This window comes from Aspergillus heteromorphus (assembly GCF_003184545.1).
Source record: "Aspergillus heteromorphus CBS 117.55 chromosome Unknown BO70scaffold_2, whole genome shotgun sequence".
NCBI lineage: Eukaryota > Fungi > Ascomycota > Eurotiomycetes > Eurotiales > Aspergillaceae > Aspergillus > Aspergillus heteromorphus.
The window spans coordinates 351,544-370,821 of record NW_020290407.1 but is presented as its reverse complement, the minus strand read 5'-3'; the positions used below and the strand labels follow the sequence as shown (position 1 = coordinate 370,821).

At 54.2% G+C, this 19,278-nt stretch overlaps 5 protein-coding genes across 5 annotated transcripts; 2 read left to right on the top strand and 3 right to left on the bottom strand.

Annotated features, from left to right (window-relative positions):
• Positions 1-947: 947 nt before the first annotated feature.
• Positions 948-4,893, top strand: BO70DRAFT_328693 (GPI inositol-deacylase; the record flags this gene model as incomplete). The annotated part of the gene is made up of 6 exons (XM_025540750.1): positions 948-1,791; positions 1,865-2,714; positions 2,765-4,127; positions 4,173-4,338; positions 4,385-4,611; positions 4,659-4,893. The coding sequence occupies exons 1-6, from the start codon at positions 1,210-1,212 to the stop codon at positions 4,891-4,893; spliced, it is 3,423 nt and encodes a 1,140-aa protein (XP_025403206.1). The 5' UTR covers positions 948-1,209.
• Positions 4,894-5,846: 953 nt separating this feature from the next.
• Positions 5,847-6,696, bottom strand: BO70DRAFT_77593 (uncharacterized protein). Its single transcript, XM_025548712.1, has 2 exons — positions 5,989-6,696; positions 5,847-5,938 (listed from the first exon to the last, which is right to left on the bottom strand). Exon 1 carries the CDS (start codon positions 6,610-6,612, stop codon positions 6,250-6,252), a length of 363 nt encoding a protein of 120 aa, XP_025403205.1. The 5' UTR covers positions 6,613-6,696; the 3' UTR covers positions 5,847-5,938; positions 5,989-6,249.
• A 2,638-nt stretch (positions 6,697-9,334) lies between these two features.
• On the top strand, positions 9,335-12,597 carry BO70DRAFT_306976 (putative sister chromatid cohesion factor (Chl12)). The gene is made up of 2 exons (XM_025540057.1): positions 9,335-11,987; positions 12,062-12,597. Exons 1-2 carry the CDS (start codon positions 9,565-9,567, stop codon positions 12,483-12,485), a joined length of 2,847 nt encoding a protein of 948 aa, XP_025403204.1. The 5' UTR covers positions 9,335-9,564; the 3' UTR covers positions 12,486-12,597.
• Positions 12,598-12,767: 170 nt separating this feature from the next.
• Positions 12,768-14,318, bottom strand: BO70DRAFT_358210 (electron transfer flavoprotein subunit alpha/FixB family protein). Its single transcript, XM_025542241.1, has 3 exons — positions 13,978-14,318; positions 13,671-13,839; positions 12,768-13,494 (listed from the first exon to the last, which is right to left on the bottom strand). The coding sequence occupies exons 1-3, from the start codon at positions 14,281-14,283 to the stop codon at positions 12,917-12,919; spliced, it is 1,053 nt and encodes a 350-aa protein (XP_025403203.1). The 5' UTR covers positions 14,284-14,318; the 3' UTR covers positions 12,768-12,916.
• Positions 14,319-17,180: 2,862 nt separating this feature from the next.
• BO70DRAFT_376615 (uncharacterized protein) lies at positions 17,181-18,691 on the bottom strand. The gene is made up of 2 exons (XM_025545142.1): positions 18,586-18,691; positions 17,181-18,513 (listed from the first exon to the last, which is right to left on the bottom strand). Exons 1-2 carry the CDS (start codon positions 18,652-18,654, stop codon positions 17,371-17,373), a joined length of 1,212 nt encoding a protein of 403 aa, XP_025403202.1. The 5' UTR covers positions 18,655-18,691; the 3' UTR covers positions 17,181-17,370.
• Positions 18,692-19,278: the final 587 nt, after the last annotated feature.

Genomic DNA, 19,278 nt, shown 5'->3' with positions numbered 1-19,278 from the left:
GGGATGGGATTAGAATTGAGGGTGGTGTGATGAGGAACCTCCATTGTTATTCGATGCGTGCGTGGCCAGAGCTGGCGGTCGGGGTGACCACCGCAAGGATACACACAGTCGCAGTCTCGCATTAGTTTAGTGTAGCTAGCGAGCGGTTACAGGACTCCTCCTTACTCCACTGTCGGACATTGGGACCTCGTGGAGCGGATCGCCCGCGATGCTCAGGGTCTCATGGCCCTAAATCCAAAGCCATCTGCTGTTCCAACGGGGAGGAATCAATCCCAGACTGCAACATTTTGACTTCCGAGTAGATGGTGGTTGGCTCCTGTGATCGTAGCTGTCAACCCAGTCGCATCCATGGTATGGATGAACCATGAACCCTGACGGACGAACAGGTCGTGCCTCGCTTTCTCCCCATCACGTTGTACCACCCTCGGATGCCTTCGAGCCCTCAGCTTCACAGCACTCCCAGCGCCAGAATCCACTCGGGCGCAACGCAACGCAACGCCATTGACCGCACTTAACTGGGGATATCGCGCGCGTGCTGGACGCCATTGAGCCCTTGAGGGTTGAGGCCGATCGCCGCCTGGGCAGAGAGCCGACAGCACCCGCCAAGCCTGTTCCGTCGAAACGACGTCTTGCTTCTTCTTTCGCCCTTCTCTCGCTCTTCTCTCTTCTCTCTCTCTCTTCCTCCCTCCCTCCCTCTCTCTTCTCCCCCCGTTGCTCTGCCTCCATCTCCCTCCCTTTCCCCTCGTCTTCCATTCCTGTCTTTTCGGATTCTTCCCTCTTCTCCACATTCCTCCCCGTCTCCTCTCCTCCATCCTCCTCCCCTTTCTCCGCCGCCGCCGCCGAAAAAAGAATCCCCTCCTTATCTCCCCCGGTCGGTCACTCGTTCGTCCGCAGTTCACCCGAAATCCACCCCCCCCCCCCCCTCAGGGTCCGATCTCACCGCAGAACGAAAGGGAGGAGAGGACTACCAAATACCACTCGAGAGAAACACCATCCTCCCCCGACCATATCTCTGCGCCGTTCGTTCGTCCACTCATTCGCCCCGATTCCCTGACTCCAGACTAGTGGGCGCATTCCAACCTTTTCTTCAGGGTCCAGCACTCCTAGTCGATCCCCTTGCCGCCTTCCCTCCATAAACCCTCCGACCCCGTTTGCCTCCGATCGATCCCCCTACGCGCTGGATGAGGATCACGATCGCTGCCTCTTCCAATGCACAGACGCTCGTCTGGCTCGCCGGTCGAGGACGACGCTGAAGATTCCGTGATCACCGTCTCTCGAACCCCGACGGAGCCCGCTCACGGTCCCAATGTTCTCGATCCGCCGGAAAAATCGCGTCCGCAGGCAGCCAGGACTGGCACCAGCTTCGATCTGCGTCGAGATAACGCGGGCGCCGCAACCCCTCGCTCCCGAAACTCGAGCCTCTGGCGCACCTCGTCCTCCAATGACACCCGTTCCTCCTCCGTCATGATGCCGCTGGCCTCCCAGCGACTGCCCATGGAAGTCTCCCCCGACGGGCAACACCGGTTTCGACCGTCGCGCCTCCGCAGTCCGTGGCCGATCTCCATCCTCTCGGCTCTCACCACACTCGTCGCGTCCATATTCCTCTTTTTCATCCTCCAATCCTTCTCCGCTCGTCAGACCGGCGGTGATGGCTGTGGCATCCCTGTCATGAGTCCCACGTTCATTCGCATGGATGGATTTGATACGGAACACACACGGTTTGCGAGCAAATACAATCTGTTTCTCTATCGGGAGGCAGGCGTGGACTCGTACCACCAGGACAATCTGGGTGTAAGTATCTGTGTTGTCTTTCGCGTGGCTCTGGCCTTTGTACGATCCCCGACTCATTGCCATTTCCCTCCAGATAAACGGCGCCCCTGTCCTCTTTCTTCCCGGAAACGCCGGCAGCTATAGACAAGTCCGATCCCTTGCCGCGGAAGCCTCGAGACACTACGCTGATGTGGTCCGACACGACGAAGAGCGCCGTAAGACGGGCACCCGCAGCCTGGACTTCTTTATGATCGACTTCAACGAGGATCTCGCCGCCTTCCACGGCCAGACACTGCTCGACCAAGCCGAATATGTCAACGAGGCGGTGGCATACATTCTGTCGTTGTACCATGACCCGCGACGGTCACGGAGGGATCCCGATCTTCCGGACCCCAGCTCCGTGATCGTTATTGGGCACTCCATGGGAGGAATTGTGGCACGGACAGCATTGACCATGACGAACTACCAAGCCAATTCGGTCAACACCATCGTGACCATGTCAGCACCCCACGCCAAGCCCCCCGTCTCTTTCGAATCAGATATCGTCCATACCTACAAGCAAATCAACGACTACTGGCGCGAAGCCTACTCCCAGACATGGGCGAACAATAACCCACTGTGGCATGTGACGTTGATCTCCATTGCGGGCGGTTCGCGCGACACGGTGGTTCCGTCCGACTACGCCAGTATCTCGTCGCTTGTTCCGGAGACCCACGGCTTCACCGTGTTTACCTCGACGATCCCTGATGTCTGGATCGGTATGGACCACCTGTCAATCACCTGGTGCGATCAATTCCGCAAGTCGATCATCAAGTCGTTGTTCGACATCGTGGACGTCCGCCGGGCCAGTCAAACAAAGCCCAGAGCTGAGCGTATGCGAATCTTCAAGAAATGGTATCTGACCGGATTGGAGCCGATAGCAGAGAGAACGCTTCCTCGGAAAGGTATTTGGAGACTGTTTCTCACTCGTGAGCAGCTACTGACTACTTTACAGAGCCCAGCACGTTACTGAAGCTGGAAGACAGCAGCAACACGATCTTACCGCAAGGCCAGCGACTGATTCTTCGCGAATTAGGCCACAACACTGGCCCAAATGTGCACCTTCTGCCCGTCCCACCGCAGGGTGTACCGGGAAAGAAGTTTACTCTCCTTTCGGACCAATCGTTTGACGACACCGGCGATCAGGGCTCACTGGAAGTTCTTTTCTGCAGTGTCACCCCCCTGCACAACAGCAAATTCGCCAGTGTCTTCTCGATGAACATAGACCTCTCCGGGGGAAGCGTGGGAACTACCCGACTTGCTTGCAAGAACGCCGCTGAGGACGGAATTCATCTCCCCGCGTCGACACGCACTTCCAAGCAAGCCTGGGACCGGACCACGCCCTTCTCTTACTTGCAGTACGACCTGGAGGACCTGGTCGAGCATCAGTTTGTGGCTGTTGTCGACAAAGCGCGCTCACCCACACGTGGCTGGGTCGTGGCGGAATTCTCCGACAGCTCCGACTCGGTCATCCGGGCCCGGGTGGGCTTGGGCGGCTTGCTCAGTGCCGGTCTGAACATGAGACTACCAGCGAATCGTCCCATGCTCACGGAGGTCAAGATCCCCGCGCTGCACTCGAGCTTGCTGAATTACAAGCTGAAGATTATCCGACGGAGCTACGCGCAGCAAGAGCTGTTTGCACCGTTGCTGCGACAGTCCATCCCGGACCCTCACGAATCCAAGTTTTTCGTCAACGTGAAGCAAGTCAATGTGAACTTGCACGGCCTCGCGCCCTTCATGCCTCCCCCGCTTCGCGATCAAGCCGCTCTTGGTGGGGTGTCTTTCCAGCTTTGGACGGACCCGAGCAGTGAGTCCACGGTCGATGTCTCTATATCGGTGGACATCCTAGGTAGTCTTGGGGAGCTTGTCATGCGGTACCGGACCATCTTTGCTACCTTCCCGATCTTGGTTATTGCTCTGGTTCTCCGAAAGCAGTTCCAAGTGTACGACGAGACTGGCTACTTCATCACCTTTGCAGAAGGACTGGATAGTACTTTACGGTCGTCCTTTCCCCTCTTGCTGGTCGCCATGTCCTTACTGGCGTCGTCTCTGGCCACGTCTAGCACCCTGCCCCCGAACGATGATCCGTTCCATTGGCGCACGAACGCCACCGAGTCTCCCATTGATTTTACGAAGAACGACCTCCTACTGGGCTCACAAGACGCATTCTTTTGGTTCCTAGTGCCTATATTCGGTCTGATCAGCGTGGGGGTGTGTGTCATCATCAACTACGTGTCGCTATCCCTTCTCTCTGTGATTTCTCTCGTCTATGGTCTTCTAAACAGCAAGTCTGGGTATATCAAGCGCGACGACAAAGGGTAAGTCATATTGTCAACGTTCAAGGCGTGTGCTAACCATGATAGAAATCTTCCCATCTTCTCGGCCCCCACGCCCAGGCGGCGCTTGATCAACACGGCTGCCCTCTTGGTTCTCGTCTCGACTGTTGTCCCGTATCAGTTTGCCTACATGGTGGCATGCATCGTGCAGCTGGCCACATGTGTGCGGGCCCAATGGCATGCCAAGGAGACAGTGCGTATCTGCTTTCTGATTTCTGGAGCTTGCTAACAGTGCATAGAAATCGACGACCCACTATAACTTCGCCAACTATACGTATTCGATCTTCCTCCTCATGTTGTGGATCCTCCCGATCAACATCCTGGTCCTGCTTGTCTGGGCCCACAACCTGGTTGTACACTGGTTCATGCCCTTTTCATCTCATCACAACGTTCTATCCATAATGCCGTTTTTACTGCTCGTCGAGGCCATGACCACGGGGACGATGATCCCTCGAATCAACTCACGGTATGTGCCATTGATCGCAATAAAGTACTCACACTGACACGAGCCAGGCTAAAAAACATCACCTCCCTTCTTCTCTTCGCCCTCGCCATATACTCGGCGGTGTACGGAGTCTCATACGCCTACCTCCTCCACCACCTCACTAATATCTTCGCCGCGTGGCTTGTCGGGGTATACCTGTTCAGCAGCGGCTTCTCCCTCCGACGCCTATGGCGGATCCTGGAAGGCAGCGACGAAGCGACGTCCACCCCGGAACCCGGGAGCCACACGAAGAAAAAGCCGTAATCGCGTTTTATTTTCTACCCATACATATATGTTTTTTTTATTCCCCTTACTTATACTTTCTGTCTTCTTCTTTTTCTTCTTCTTCTTCTTCTTCTTCTTCTTCTTCCTCCTCATTCTGCATTCGGCCGGTTTGCCGGACCATGACTATACGGAGTTCATTTTGCTTTGGAGCGGTATTTTGCTTTTATGCCAAGACACGGATCGTTGTACAGGATTGTTTGTTCTTTTATGCTCATACGAACGAATATCTGATTCGAGCCTTCGGTCTGCTGATACGTCTGTATATAACGCTTGTTGATCTGGATATAGACTTGGCCAGTCATAATATTATGTAGGCAGATCTGGGTTGCGTGTGCGTGATACAATTTCGTATGATGATTTTTTTTTTTTTTTTTTTTTTAGAACCTACCTTTCACCCAAGCGATGCAGCCTTCTCGCAATATTCTCCACTTCATCGAAATTTTCCTGCATCCTTTTGATGCCTTCGCTGATTTCACTTCGGGCGCGCCTCACCGTACGCCCTACCAGCATCTAGTGTAGTATCCTCAATAAGGTGTCAGTTCGAGGGGGGAGGACGAACATCATCACTGAAAAGAAAAGAAAACGCCAAAAATGAAAAGAAAGCCCCCAGAGAGAGGGAAAGGAGAAGAGATTCAGACTTACCGACACGCTCTCGACTTAGTATCCAGGGGAATGTGTCGTTGGGGGAAGGAGCGGGTGTGGTGTATAACACCGCCGATTCTCAATACAGCAAGCACACTCGACGGTGCAGTCCCACCGTAAGTTTTCATCTTCCGGGCCTGTAAAAGGTTCTGTGATTATTCGGAACATCTTATTTCAGTGGTGATTCGTGAGATAGACTTGAGATAGAGGTAAAATGAGAGTGAGATACAGGTAAGATGGATGTGAGGTGGATTTATGAAGGGAAAAAATTGAGGACGGTTTATAGATTGCTTTCAGCAGACTCTTTCGCCCCAAAAACGCCCCATCGATGGCTTGCATTTTTGAGGGTTGTTTTGTGTTTCTTGTCCTTCTTGTCAGACAACTATATGTATAATCAGCGTCAGTTGCTGTTGTTTTACCGTTGAATCCTACAAATCTCGTGGTCCCCCCCGAATATCCTTGCCGGATTCTGTCTGATTCTGGCCTATAGATCGCATTTTTATCCTACTTATGTCAGAACCAGATCTTCTTTTATTCTTCATACTAGTTTACACAATTTGCTTTACCTATGATACTTTCTCCGACCATCATAACTACCAGGCAGGTGAGGGGCAGGAAATTAATGAGTGCATTAAAGAAAATGATGCTCCAGACACGAACGCTGGGGGGTTTCACATTGGAAGACAGACTGATCTAATGCTGAGCATTTACCGACCCCATGTCAGCAAGCGAACAAAGGAATTGCCAGATTTGCAGCTCGTTATCCTCGTTATCTGGAGTTCTGTCTCGCAATTCCACCTGGCCCTCGCTGCCATCAGCCAACGCCGAAAGTGGATTCATGTTGCCAATACCGACCAAGAGGCGACACATATTTGAATCGCCAAGCTGCACGGCTGCCCGCAAGGGATTTTGCTTTCCATCCCAAGAATGGCTTTTCCAGTCGATGTCGCTTTGCAAGAGAAGGATTCTCGCTGACTCATATCGGTCTTGTGACGCCAAGGGACTTTTGATAACCCGCACCAGGGGTATATCCCCTTGTTTGTCCGCTTGATACATACCTCCTGGAAAACGATCAATTAGGAGGCGGAGTATGTCTGGATTGCAGTGCCTTGAAGCTAAATGCAGAATGTTTTCACCGCGGGTGTTTTGGTATTGTAGATGTGCCCCAGTGCCATTCTGTTCCAGTAAGTATTTTACCACGTCGACGTGATTTCCCCAAGCAGCTTCTCCAATCGATTGATGGACTGGTTTGGCAGGTAGGACTAATTGCTGTTCGAGTCTGAGCCCATGTAGCAGCTCACGACTAAGCTCTGTATTATGCTCAGAGCTAGCTATCGATCGCTGGATTATTGCAGCTTCTCCAGAAAGAGTGCACCGGCTTAAAGACGCTGGAGACTGTCATATATGGCCAAGATGCCAGCGGCTTGGAGCGGTTTGGATCTCCGTTCCCCCACTCAGGACGGGTTTCACTCCATCCACTGTTGCCTGGCATGGACCTTGGCGCTTGAGACCCCTTCTAGACCCCCAGCAAATCTACGTAGTGGTATGGATGATGTGGTCAGCTCAGAAACTTTATATGTATTAGCTTCAAGATTACCAGGACCAGTGAACGATCACACGGGCTAGTACGGGTTGCCCTTAGCCGGGGGTATGATTGAGACATGCATAACGGGGAACATGTAGTTGGAGCAACAGCTAGGATCTTCAGTTGAAACAAAACCCTGTCTGGTCAAGCCTCTAGTCGTGTTCAAAGGCTAGGTCATATGGGTCAGGGGCCAGAGAAACCTTCAGACCCTAAGGCTTCCCTTTGAGCATCGGATAATTTCTGGAATATAAGGGGATACAAACTCGGCGATGAGGTTCTGACGTAGATCTGCAGACAGAGGCTGACCAGCCAAATATCCGAAGAGGGATTTCGTGAGGAGAAAAACAGCAGAGCATGGGATCGAAATGAAAAGCAATGAATGGTCAAAATTTGATGAATAGTCTGCTCATCTTAGGGCTGCTGCCATGGCGGCGTGAGGTGTGATGCGTGATTGGTTCGGAGTGGGTGGATGACATCGGAGTGGATGGATCGGATTAGAATTCGGATTGGAAATCGGATCAGACTCGGACTGCCCTGCCCAACTGTTCTGCCTGCGCAGATATCCGATCGACGATTCTAGATTGCACTCCGCAGGCAAATATAATCAGACTTAGCCTTTGCCGGACTAGGCCACTGCTTGCCAACTCTCAGGATCGAAGGCCCTAGCCTCAGGCATGAGTCATCGGGACGGATCATCCGTCACAAGCCGTGGTTGAACCATTTGGAGACTCCGATCTCTCGGCCCAGCTCCATCAAAGCGTATCCAGACGACCATCATCAGCCACCGCCATATCGTCATTGGTGTTTCAGCGATGAGCCAGAAAGACTCATACACCTTGAGTCGAGTCAAGTAGGACCCCGATCGCGGAACTGCTGGCGTTAGCGCCTCGTGTTGACATTCAACCACGCCCTTCGCTCCTTGGTATGCGGACCAGCAGAACGCCGGTGGGCCACACACGCACAATGGCCCGTCCATAGCCGTCCATCGCATGTGAAGTCTAGTCCTCACCATCTGATTATGATGTCGTTGCACCGCTAAGCCTTGCTCTAGCAGTGGCTGCCTGGTGGGTCATGGCGTGGTGACGAGTTTGAGTTTTATTCCGTAGGCTTCGGAATAAACCATCGCTGGCGGAATGGATGAGGCCGCCGCGAAGTTACTCGGTATATAAGGGCCATGGAACCTCTACCAGACTGACCCCTTGCGATTGTACATTCCAGATCACCAGCCTCTATTAAAAGATTGAAATATTTGATATATCAACAACTCATCATCTCCTCTCTACACTCAGTGAACTATATAACCGCTGTGATCACCCCCCCAACAACAATCCTCTCCACCAAATCCTCCAACACAACCAAAACCATGTCTTCCCACTCCGTCAAGACCACTTCCACTTTCGACGACGCCTCGTCTACCTACAGCGTCTCCTCCTACGCATCCACACTGAAGGGCCTCAAAACCACAAGCAAGAAGTGGTTCTCCGGGGAAGAGAAGCCCGCCTCGAAGCCATCCAAGAAGGCGGCTCTGAACCCTCGCACCAACTACACCACCCTGGCGACCTACCTGTCTTTGAAATGATCGTCTAGTCGGCTGGGTGCTGGCCATACAACGATGGAATCGGGGCATAGTTCAACTGCTATAACGACGTCACGCGCATGTCCTTCAACCACAGATGTTTTCGACTTTGCTGCAGCTTTCCTAATGGGTAATCGGAGTTGGGGTAACGGGGTGAAAATGATTGATACCGCCTGTGGATATTCCGGGCTTTATTTTTGGTCTTGTGTTAAATAGTTGTTTCATCATCAATCAATTGGATTAGAAAAAGACACAAGACCTTTCCAGAGCACTCACTGCGGAGTAGTGTATAGTAGGACGGAGGACGGAGTACTCCGTACGGAGTAAAAATACTAAAAATACTGGGGGAAATCCACCGGACTGCTTAATCATGAACCAATCCGGACTAGCGCGTCACACGCGTCTTCACGCGTCGCATCCAAACCATCAATCCAAACCCACGGAGGGATCAGACTGAATCAATTGATGCTGTCCATCGGCATGACCGCTTAGACGCTTTGATGACGACGTCTCCCCCGTCCGTCCCTCCCTCCTTCGACCCAGCCCTCCACCTCCACTCCGAGGGCGATCCCCCCGAGCCCCCCTCCGACACCTTCTCCGACGACTTCGAGGCCCTGCACTTCCAGCGGGAAGAGAACGCGCGTAAGCGAGTGGTGATCCAGCACCGGGCGTGGAATCTATCGGATGTCTTTCGCAGCGACGAGGACATCAGGCCTGGTATACAACACCATCCCGGTCGCTGGGAACGAACACTGACTGGGCAGATACCCCGACAAAAACGCGCAAACACCCACTGCAGACCATCTACTCTCCAAATCTCCTCCCCTCCTCGCCGCCTACCATCAGAATGCCGTCCATCGCATCCCCCGCCCCCGCTCCCTTCCCGTCAGATGCTCCGTCACCGGAGGCGCAGAAGCGGAAGAACGATGAGCCATCGCAAACGGCAGAGCCCAAGCGGCAGAAGATCATGGGCGGTTTCTTGGACGATGGAGACGAGGACGAGTGGGACGCCTTCGACGATGCACAACTACGGAGTGACTTCCAGTTCCAGGAGGAATACATCCAGAAGGGGCCTGTTGAACTTCCCGAAATCCCGCGACCCTCTCAGACAACAATGGAGCTGCCCGTGATTGAAAAGCCCGCTGCCGATCCAACCCCGGCCCCAGAGCCAGCCCCAGAGCCAGAGCCAACCAGTACAGTAGCCACCCTCCCGGCCCGCGGCCCCTACAGATCCATCCGCATAAAGACCTGCTCAGGCAAGACCCACTACGTTCCGTTGAAGAAGACCGCAACCCGGGTCGCCTACGAGAAGCTTGTTGCTGGTCGGTCTGTCACTGCACCTGGAAGGGCCCAGAAGAGCTACTACGGTATCGAGATCCACAAGCTTATAGATGATGCCGCGAAAGAGGAAGAATCAAAGACCGTTGCGCCCCCACCTCCGCCCCCGGTACAGCCGTCCATTGAATCTTTCGGCAACCAGAAGAACTCGAAGTTGGCAGCGGCCATGTGGACGGAGAAGTACCGCGCGCGCAAGTTCACTGAGCTTATCGGAGACGAACGTACACATCGATCCGTATTACGCTGGCTGAAGGGCTGGGAGCCGATTGTCTTTCCCAATATCGCTAGGTCGAAGCCGAAGAAACCGATGCATGGCAAAGAAGAAGAAGAGCGGCCGCATCGAAAGGTTCTGTTGCTATGTGGCCCTCCGGGTCTCGGAAAAACTACGCTGGCGCATGTATGTGCTCGACAGGCTGGTTATGAAGTGCTAGAAATCAATGCGAGTGATGATCGGAGCAGAGATGTCGTGAAGGGGAGGATCAGAGATGCCCTCGCCACGGAAAACGTCAAAGGAATGAACGTGGAAGTGGGCGAGGAGAAAGTGAGGAAAGCGGGACGGCCTGTCTGTGTCGTTGTCGACGAAGTGGACGGAGTGGTCAGCGGTTCTGGAGGCGGAGGTGAAGGAGGTTTCATGAAGGCCTTGATTGATCTAGTGATGCTTGATCAGAGGAATTCGGCCGCATCTTCCGAACAGAACAAGGGCAAGAAGAAGGGTGATAAATTCCGCTTCTTGCGTCCACTCATCATGGTCTGCAACGATGTATACCATGCCAGTCTACGACCATTGCGGGCATCTTCCGTTGCTGAGATTATTCATGTCCGTCAAGCGCCGTTGGAAAATGTCGTCTCGCGCATGAAGAGAATCTTCACCATCGAAGGCATCCCGTCTGATAACGATGGTGTCCGGCGTCTCTGCGAAGCGTCCTGGGGCCTCGCCAGAAAGAAGCAAGGCGGTGTCAAGAGCAGCGGAACGGCCGAAGGCGATATCCGCAGTGTTCTCGTCGCAGCAGAGTGGGTGGCGCATAAGCTCAGGAATGAGTGCCCCTCTACTCTGCGGTTGACAAGAAGCTGGCTGGAGCAGAAGGTCCTCAGTGCAAGCACCGGAGGTGGAGCCTTCTTCAAAGGCCTGAATCGCGGCGGTGTACGCGATCTCGTGGAACGAGTGTTTACCGAGGGAGCCGGGTTTGCTGATGCGCCTGTCGGGGTTGAATCTTTCCGCGATCCCTTCGACGAGTCCGAACGAGTGCCGGTTGGTGTGGCGGAGCTCAGAAAACGCCATGCTATCAACAGACTACGCGAGATGATCGATGCCAGTGGTGAACATGACCGCTGCGTCACCGAGTGCTTTGCGTCGTATCCTCTGCAGACGTTCCAGGACGACACATTGCTCTCCAAGCCGAACTCCGCCTACGACTGGCTTCACTTCCACGACACCATGTCGTCGAAAGTCTTTACGGCTCAAGACTGGGAACTCAGCGCGTATCTCAGCCAGTCCATCGTTGCTTTCCACCATCTCTTTGCCACCGCCCAAGGCAAAGCCAAGCCCGTCGAAGTCGACGATGAAGAGGAGCAGCATCCTTTCTCCGGCCCCAGGGCCGACTTTGCCGCCTACGAAGCTCAGAAGCAGAACCGGGCCATTCTCGCGGAGTTTCAGACCGGCTTCACAGCCCCATTAACCAGACTCTTCCGTTCGACAGACTCACTAGTCATCGATCTCATTCCGAACCTCATCCCGATGCTATCCCCAGATGTGAAACCGGTCGTTGTGCGCGGGGGCGGCGACCAGCGAAGCGTAGCCAGTGTCCGCAAGGAGAGTGAACGGTCTCTCGTCCAGGTCGCAGTCCGAGTGATGGCCGGTCTGGGCGTGCGATTCGACAAAGTGCGCATCGAAAATGCAGGTGCTCACGGCGGCTGGGCCTATCGAATGGAACCGTACGTTTCCCTCCCCCCCCCTTCCATAACCAACCCCCATATACCCGCCAACTAACAACCCCACCCCACCCCAGACCCCTCGACACCCTCACCACCTTCTCCAAAATGACCGGAGCCGCCAATACCAGCAGCTCCGCCCCCGTCCGCTACGCCGTCCGCCAAGTCCTAGACCAAGAATACCGCAAGGAGAACATCCGCAAGCGCTCGGAACCTGTGAGCTCAGCCACCATCAGCCAGAAATTTTCGTCCCGGAAATCCACCGACGGGACCGGCGACGACGGGAAGAAGAAATCCCCCCGCATCGGCACGAACGTCAAACGCGACTTCTTTGGTAGGATCATCGCGGAGCCCACCTCGAAGCCGGATGACTCGCCTGAGAACATCGCGCAGAATGAGACGCTGAAGGCCGGACGGAGAGTCTGGGTTACGTATCATGATGGGTTCTCGAATGCGGTGCGCAAGCCGATTTCTATGGTCGAGTTGTTGGCGGAGTTGTAGTGTTGGGTTGGCGGGCGGGCTGGGGTGGCTTGTCCGGCTGGGCTTATGATTGTATGATAGAACTTGTATATAGATAGGGCTTTTGATATCCAGGTATTTAGTTAGATTCGTCCATATGAAATATAATGCATTATACGCATTTCTATCTAACAGTCAAGGTAGCAGCAGCAGGAGGAGGAGGAGGAGGAGGAGGAGGAGGAGTAGTAGTAGTAGTAGTAGTAGTAGTAGTAGTAGTAGTAGTAGTAGTAGTAGTAGTAGTAGTAGTAGTAGTAGTAGTAGTAGTAGTAGTAGTAGTAGTATGGTATTGGTATATGTGATCCCCTACCAGCTCATAAACAAAAAAAAAAAAACAATCAAACACAATCATGTTACATACAGCTGAACCCAACCCAAAACAAACCTCAAATCTAGATAGGTAAGTAAGTAAGCATCTACTGACCCTTCAACTTCTCCGTCAACTCGGGCACCTTCTCAAACAAGTCCCCGACCAACCCCACATCCGCAACCTGGAAGATCGGCGCATCGGGATCCTTGTTAATCGCCGCGATGACCTTACTGTCCTTCATACCCGCCAGATGCTGGATGGCGCCGGAGATACCCGCACACAGATACAGCTGCGGCGCGACGTTCTTGCCCGTCTGTCCGACCTGCAGACTGTTATCGGCGAACCCGCTGTCCACGGCCGCGCGCGACGCCCCGATCGCCGCCCCCAGTGTATCCGCCAACGGCACGATCACCCGGTCGAACTCCTCCTTGGACTTGAGTCCACGACCGCCGGAGACGACCCGCTCAGCGGTGCCGAGGTCCGGGCGCTCGGATTTCGCCAGCTCTTCGGATACCCATTCGGTTTGGGCGGGGACGTTGGGGTCGGCGCCGTCGACGATCGAGGCCGAGCCGCCTTCGGTCTGCACGCCTTGGAAGGAGGTGCCGCGCACGGTCAGGACCTTGATTGCGTCGGTCGATTGGACGGTGAGGATCGCGTTGCCGGCGTAGATCGGGCGGACGAAGGCTGTGTTATGCTGGTTAGTATTCTGTTCTTTTCTTTCCTAAGCTGTTATTGGGTGGTGGTGGTTGGTGTTGGGTGTTGATGCTGGGATTGGTATTGTAGCTCCGACACCGGCGCGGGAAAAGGCGAAAAAATAAAAAGAAAAGAAAGAGAGGGTCTGGAATGGTTGGTGAACGTACTATCCTCGCTCTCGATCCCCGTTACGTCCGACACCTGCTGCACGTCCAGCAGCGCCGCGACCCGAGGCAGAAGACTCTTGCCGAAGGCCGAGTGGCCCGCCACCACGTGCGTGTACTCGCCCTTCTGGATGTTTTCGACCAACAGCGGAGCGTAGTTTTCGGGGAGACCCTGTTCGGAGCGATCTGTCAGCTTTTTTTCCTTTATCGATTTTGTTTCTTTCTTTTTCTTTTTGTGCTTGTTGAAGTATGGTATCTGTCTGCTGGACCGGACCAGGAAGAGGTGCGTGGTGGGTAGGTAGGTAGGTACCTTCTCGTAAGCCTCATTCTCCACGGCCACGACCTTCTCCAAACCCTGGATCTTGGCCGCCTCGGCCGCGGAGGAAGCCTTCACACCAGCACCGGCTACAAAGGCCGTCACGGGCCCGCCGAGCTTCTGGGCGGCGGCGATGGCGGACAGCGAGGAGTTCTGGAGCTTGCCGTCGCGCTGCTCGAGGACGGCGAGGGTGGAGAGGAGGCGGGCGAGCGCGGAGGTGGAGGAGGTTGTCGTACGGAGGGGGGACTGCTGGGCGCGCAGGGCGCGCAGGGCGGAGTGTCGAATCTGAGGGAGGAGCATTTTGAGGCGGTTGTGCTGTCGAGTTGGGATTGCTGGGGAGGGGAGAAGAAAGGCGGAGGGGAGAAGAAAGTCGAGTGGATGGTTATCGTCGGGATTCCCGCCAAGCTGCCCAGCGCCGATCCGTCGGAGTCTTCGGCTTAACGCTGCCTCGGTGCAGCTGGCGGGTATGTCTGGCCCGGCTGGCTTCGGTGTGAGGCATACGTCATTGGAGTGGGCATTCTAGTTTATCGCCGTCACTGGGTTGGATTAGGGGACGGTGAATGCAGCGCGTGAAAGCAGTGTGGTTTTGGCTGGTAAGGTTCGTGAATTGGTGGTTGTTAGTTCGTAGATATATGGCTGACCTTCACATGCTGCGGCTTCACTCGGGGTGACTGATATTGAAGGTAGGGATGATGTTCTCGAATGACTTAGTTATATGCTGGTCCTTTTACTCTAATTTATCTCTCTCCTCCATCTCCCCTCCACCTCGCCATCATCAACTGGGGGCATCATCTCGAATATACACTTCCTAGCTGATCATACTTAACTCCCTGAGACTAAGTCTTCCTGCTATACTTCTCACTGTATTCTTTTAGATTTTACTATACATCGTGGTTGCTGGCTGTGCTGTGCTCACTACCAAGAATAACTGATCTAGATTATCTATGGGACAGTTCCGGTGACATACTTTCTTTGCAAGCAACCTTCACTCGGACTTTTGATTCTTACCTGGATACAAATACCTACCCTTCTTGACCACGTCTCGCATGAGAGCTGCGGTCTTCGCAGGTCGAAGAGCGACCTCGCTCTGACATGCCATCTGAAAGTCATTCTAGCCCAGCATCACACTGGCTGTCTTTGAAAAACACGGAAATATCATAGTCTCAATCCTCGGGCCGCGGGATCTGCAGTCCTATCATGTCTTCACCCTTACCAGCTCCGATGGAATTGTTGGCTGAAACTGCCTCAGCCATCCGACGGTCATCACGTCAAATGCCCGGTCAATGAGGTAGGCACCCAACGATGCTGCGAAGACGGTCCAAAATGGCTCGAGATACTATTTATTTATTTTTTTTGCCATTAAATTGAATTACTTCCACTCCTCCGTCCCACGCGCGTCAGTATTGCCTGAAAAGCGCAAGAAAACGCGAAACGCGCGGCTATATCTCATGACGGATTCCTACTGTATATCGCCAACACGCCTATATGCTCCCAACACCGGCTACAAAGCGTTCATGGCCAGATTGTTCAGACGATTGCAGTCCTACAAGCATGAGGGCGCATCTCCCGGGTGGTTTTAGTCTCTCGAGACTGATCAATTCATGCTCTTTGCCAGCCTGCGATGTGCTTGCAGCAATCATAGTCAGGAAAGGGTGCTGGCGCTTCATGTCGGATGTCGTCGCTATTCCATGGCATCAAGCCCACCCTAGTGCCCCTGCGAATAATGTGCCGTGCTAGGAGCAACCAACCAACCATACTGATCTTAACTCTGAACGGATCGAGGATCCTCCTGCATTTGAATGGTGGCCGATACTATACTGTCTTTACCAGTGGTCGTGCAACCAACTCATCTCCATGGTGCTGGCAGCGATGCGTTTTTACATATCATCGACCACAACGGGAAACATAGAAAGGCATACTTCAACCCAAAGTATCCCTCTACCCTAGTGCAACTTCTACAGCGCCAACAAGACACTCTCCGCTATGTCAGTTTAGGTTCATTAGGGAATAGTCATGAATCCCACTCCACGTTTGTTCTGGGCGTATGTAGGCGAACGGACTCTTGGGTATTGAGATTAAGGTAATAGAACACTGGGTGGCATGTAGTATCAAGGACTACTTTGGCGAGAAAATGAAGATTAAAAGCTGTAAATAGCTGTAGATATGATATGATAAACCTCTCATATTTATCCATGTCCCTCTCGATAGCTACGAAGCCGTATCTGTCGACGTTGATGAATGAGGCTGGCGATGGCGTGAGCGACGATGGCAACGATGGCAACGAAGCAGACGATCCCGATGTTCCTATGGCTTCCCCGTCGTCTAGTACACACGAACAGACTGTTGGGCGTCGGCCAGCTGCTCCATTGCTAACCGGGAGAAGGAGGGCGGGGGGGGGGGGGGGGGGGAAAGGGGCGATGGCCACCTTCCTGGGAGGCCCCGACGGGGAGTTCTCCTCTCTTTCCCCAGCGGTCGTCCGTCCTGTCACATCCAACCCTCGGAATGCTATCGAACCTAAGGCCGTCGTCGTCGTCGACGCCAAGTCTCGCGGGTGCAGGCGTGACCCGCCACCCCAATCAACTCGCGTCCGACATGGAGAACCTGGATCCTGGATACTGACCACAGGCCACACAAGAAGACAAGTCGTACTCGACGGTGGGGGGTGGAGGACGCCCCATCCTTGTCTCGTCATCGGGGTCTCTCGGACGAAGGATCAATCTACAGGCCTCGCGTTGACTGCGAGTGAGTACGAATTGCGATTTGCTGTCTCTGTCGTCGGGTCCAACAGCCTAAGGATCGAAGGATGCATATGCACGTGGCGAGCCTGAATTCTATGCAGGGATTACGGTTGCTGCTGATTCTCCTGGTCAATCCGACGCAGAGAACATCGAGCATCGAGCGGAGGTGGAGGGAGCGCCGTGAAGTTGGAGGGGAGACAGCTGGTGGGGGATTGCGGGGGAGGGGGGGGGGTTTATACTTCCTCGAAGGCGTACGCCTGAGGCCACGCCCGAAGCCGAAGCGGGCTTTGCAAGTTGGGTAGTAGTATCCATCAGCGCACCTTCTACTTCGGCATCATCGGCCAGCCGCATCGAACGGCGTGGAGTGAACCCGGGCGTTATTGGCTAACTTGTACGTCGTGCTTCAACGAACCAAACAACTTGGATAAAGATGCGACGAAAGATATCGTACGACGAGCAGTGCAAAATGTCTAAACTTTTATTCGTCCCAGGGTATTATTGCCCTGATGTATAAACGATCAAATCAATCGACAGGCGCCGCCAGAAACAGACCCATTGCTATTCAGTATACAAAGCCGTAAAGAAAGTAAAAAGAAGAAACAGCAACACCGATGGTATATCAATGATATTTGACGATGGACCGACCCGATTATGAAGTCGACTTTCTCTTCTTCTTGGTGGCGGCGGCCTTGACGACGGGGGTGGTGGTGGTGGCACCGTCTTCCAGGGCCTTGGCCTTCTGCTTCTGCAGCTTCTCTTTCCTTGCGGCCAGCGACAAGGCGTCCTCGTCGTCCGCGGCCGGCTTGGCCTTCTTGGACTTCTTCGGCGCCTCGATCAGCTTCTCGCCCTCCTCCTCCTCGCCGGCGCTCTGCTTGCGCTTCTTGCTGCCCTCCAGCACCTTGGCCTCCTCGGCGCCTTCCTCCACCACGTCCGCATCCTCAACCCACAGCTCGCTGGCCAGCCAGATCGGCATGGCCATGGTGTTGGCGCCCTTAATGTGAAGCGCCTTGATATTCCTCCACCCCTTCGTGATGAACTTCTCCGTCAGACCCTGGACCACGGCGTCGACGTTCTCGTCGAGCTGCTTCGCAGAGAACTTCGAAGAGCCGACGCGGATAGCAGCGGTGGTAGCGGGGGCCAGGTGCACGGGGGCGCAGTTGAGGGCCTTCTCGATCTCCTTGGCCACGATGGCGGGGGCAGCAAAGGCGCTGTCATCGTCCTTGTTCTTGGTCTTGGGGTCCTTCTTGACCTTCTTGCCATCGACCTTCTCGATCTCGGCGATGCGGACGGGGATGGGCCGCTTGCTGGACTTGTAGAAGATCTTGCCGAGGGTGTTGACGAGGCGCATGATGATGCGGTCATCGGCCAGGAAGACATCGTGTTCGGCGAGCAGTTGTCTCCGGCTCTCGAAGCTCTTGTAGCGGTCCTTCAGTTTCGAGTATCCGATGACCTTGTCGATGCGGGAGCTGAGGTGTTGCGGGAACGCGGCGTCGGCGACGATGTTCTTGACGGACCGCTGGGGGTCCGCGGTGATGAGGCAGATGCTGAGGGAGGGGGAGGCGTTCAGGGAATGCGGGATGGCGATCTTGCCGGGCTTGAGGCGGTTCTTGTCGACGACGTGCTTCTTCGTCGTCAGGACCAGCCAGACGGCCTCGTTGTGCAGAGGCGAGTTCTCTTCCGCGTCCGAGTCGTCATCGTTGTCGCCGATCAGCGTCTTCTTCGTCGCACTCTTCTCCTTCTCCTCCTGCTTCGATTTGATGTGTTTGAGGAGCGCGCTGGAAGCCCGAGACACCTGTGCGACGAGACTGCGGTTAGCGGTGATCGGAGAATTTCAGATTTTAGATTTGGAGGGTACTGCACGCACCTGGGTCTTGTCGAGCTGGTAGGGCGTGCCCGAGGTCACCTTGGTTGTCAGCGCCGTTGAAGACACCATTTTTGCGGAATGCGGTGGATTGTTGCAGAGTTCGAGGTCTCGAATTCCGCGATAGTCTATCATTCGAAAAAAAATTCATGGGAAGGCGGTCGCCGCTTCTGCCGGTCTTGGCGTCCGCTTCGATAACTCATCACGTGGGGGGGGGGTGGCTGTGGTCATGTGACCGCGTGGTATCGAGATGCTAGAGGCCGAGACTTGATTGATTTATACGATTCGTCTTACTCTGGTTACTGTGTTCTTGTTCAAAGATGGTGTCCTGAAAGGATGTTACAAGGGAGACAAATATCCGGATTTATCCGGCATTCCGACCAGACACTGCTAGCAAGTGCCGTACTGCATAAGACTGATAGTAGTAACTGTTCGACAGCCAGCAAGCGAGTAAAGCTGCAACAGTCTTCAAAAACGAGTAGTGTCCTTAAACAACGAGTAGTGAATGCATCGCACAAACAGTCGAGACCGACCTGCTTATACTCCCCCTTGAACGGCAAGCGTCGGTAACGCTCCTTGCTGCAACCATGGTACGGATTGATTCAACGTCTTCGCAATTTCCAGCCCTCGCATATCTCGATACCGCAGACGCAGACCGCATCTTTGCAGATAGGATGGGGAACGGCAAGCATCGTG

What these genes read in the sequence shown, in the direction of transcription:
- BO70DRAFT_77593 (XM_025548712.1), bottom strand. Translation starts at nt 6,612, where the DNA reads ATGTATCAAGCGGACAAACAAGGGGATATACCCCTGGTGCGGGTTATC.
- BO70DRAFT_306976 (XM_025540057.1), top strand. Translation starts at nt 9,565, where the DNA reads ATGCCGTCCATCGCATCCCCCGCCCCCGCTCCCTTCCCGTCAGATGCT. An exon ending in TGGGCCTATCGAATGGAACC is followed by an intron (nt 11,988 to 12,061) that starts GTACGTTTCCCT and finishes ACCCCACCCCAG; the next exon opens with ACCCCTCGACACCCTCACCA.
- BO70DRAFT_358210 (XM_025542241.1), bottom strand. Translation starts at nt 14,283, where the DNA reads ATGCTCCTCCCTCAGATTCGACACTCCGCCCTGCGCGCCCTGCGCGCC. An exon ending in AGAATGAGGCTTACGAGAAG is followed by an intron (nt 13,840 to 13,977) that starts GTACCTACCTAC and finishes CGCTCCGAACAG; the next exon opens with GGTCTCCCCGAAAACTACGC. An exon ending in GGGGATCGAGAGCGAGGATA is followed by an intron (nt 13,495 to 13,670) that starts GTACGTTCACCA and finishes AGCATAACACAG; the next exon opens with CCTTCGTCCGCCCGATCTAC.
- BO70DRAFT_376615 (XM_025545142.1), bottom strand. Translation starts at nt 18,654, where the DNA reads ATGGTGTCTTCAACGGCGCTGACAACCAAGGTGACCTCGGGCACGCCC. An exon ending in ACCAGCTCGACAAGACCCAG is followed by an intron (nt 18,514 to 18,585) that starts GTGCGTGCAGTA and finishes CTCGTCGCACAG; the next exon opens with GTGTCTCGGGCTTCCAGCGC.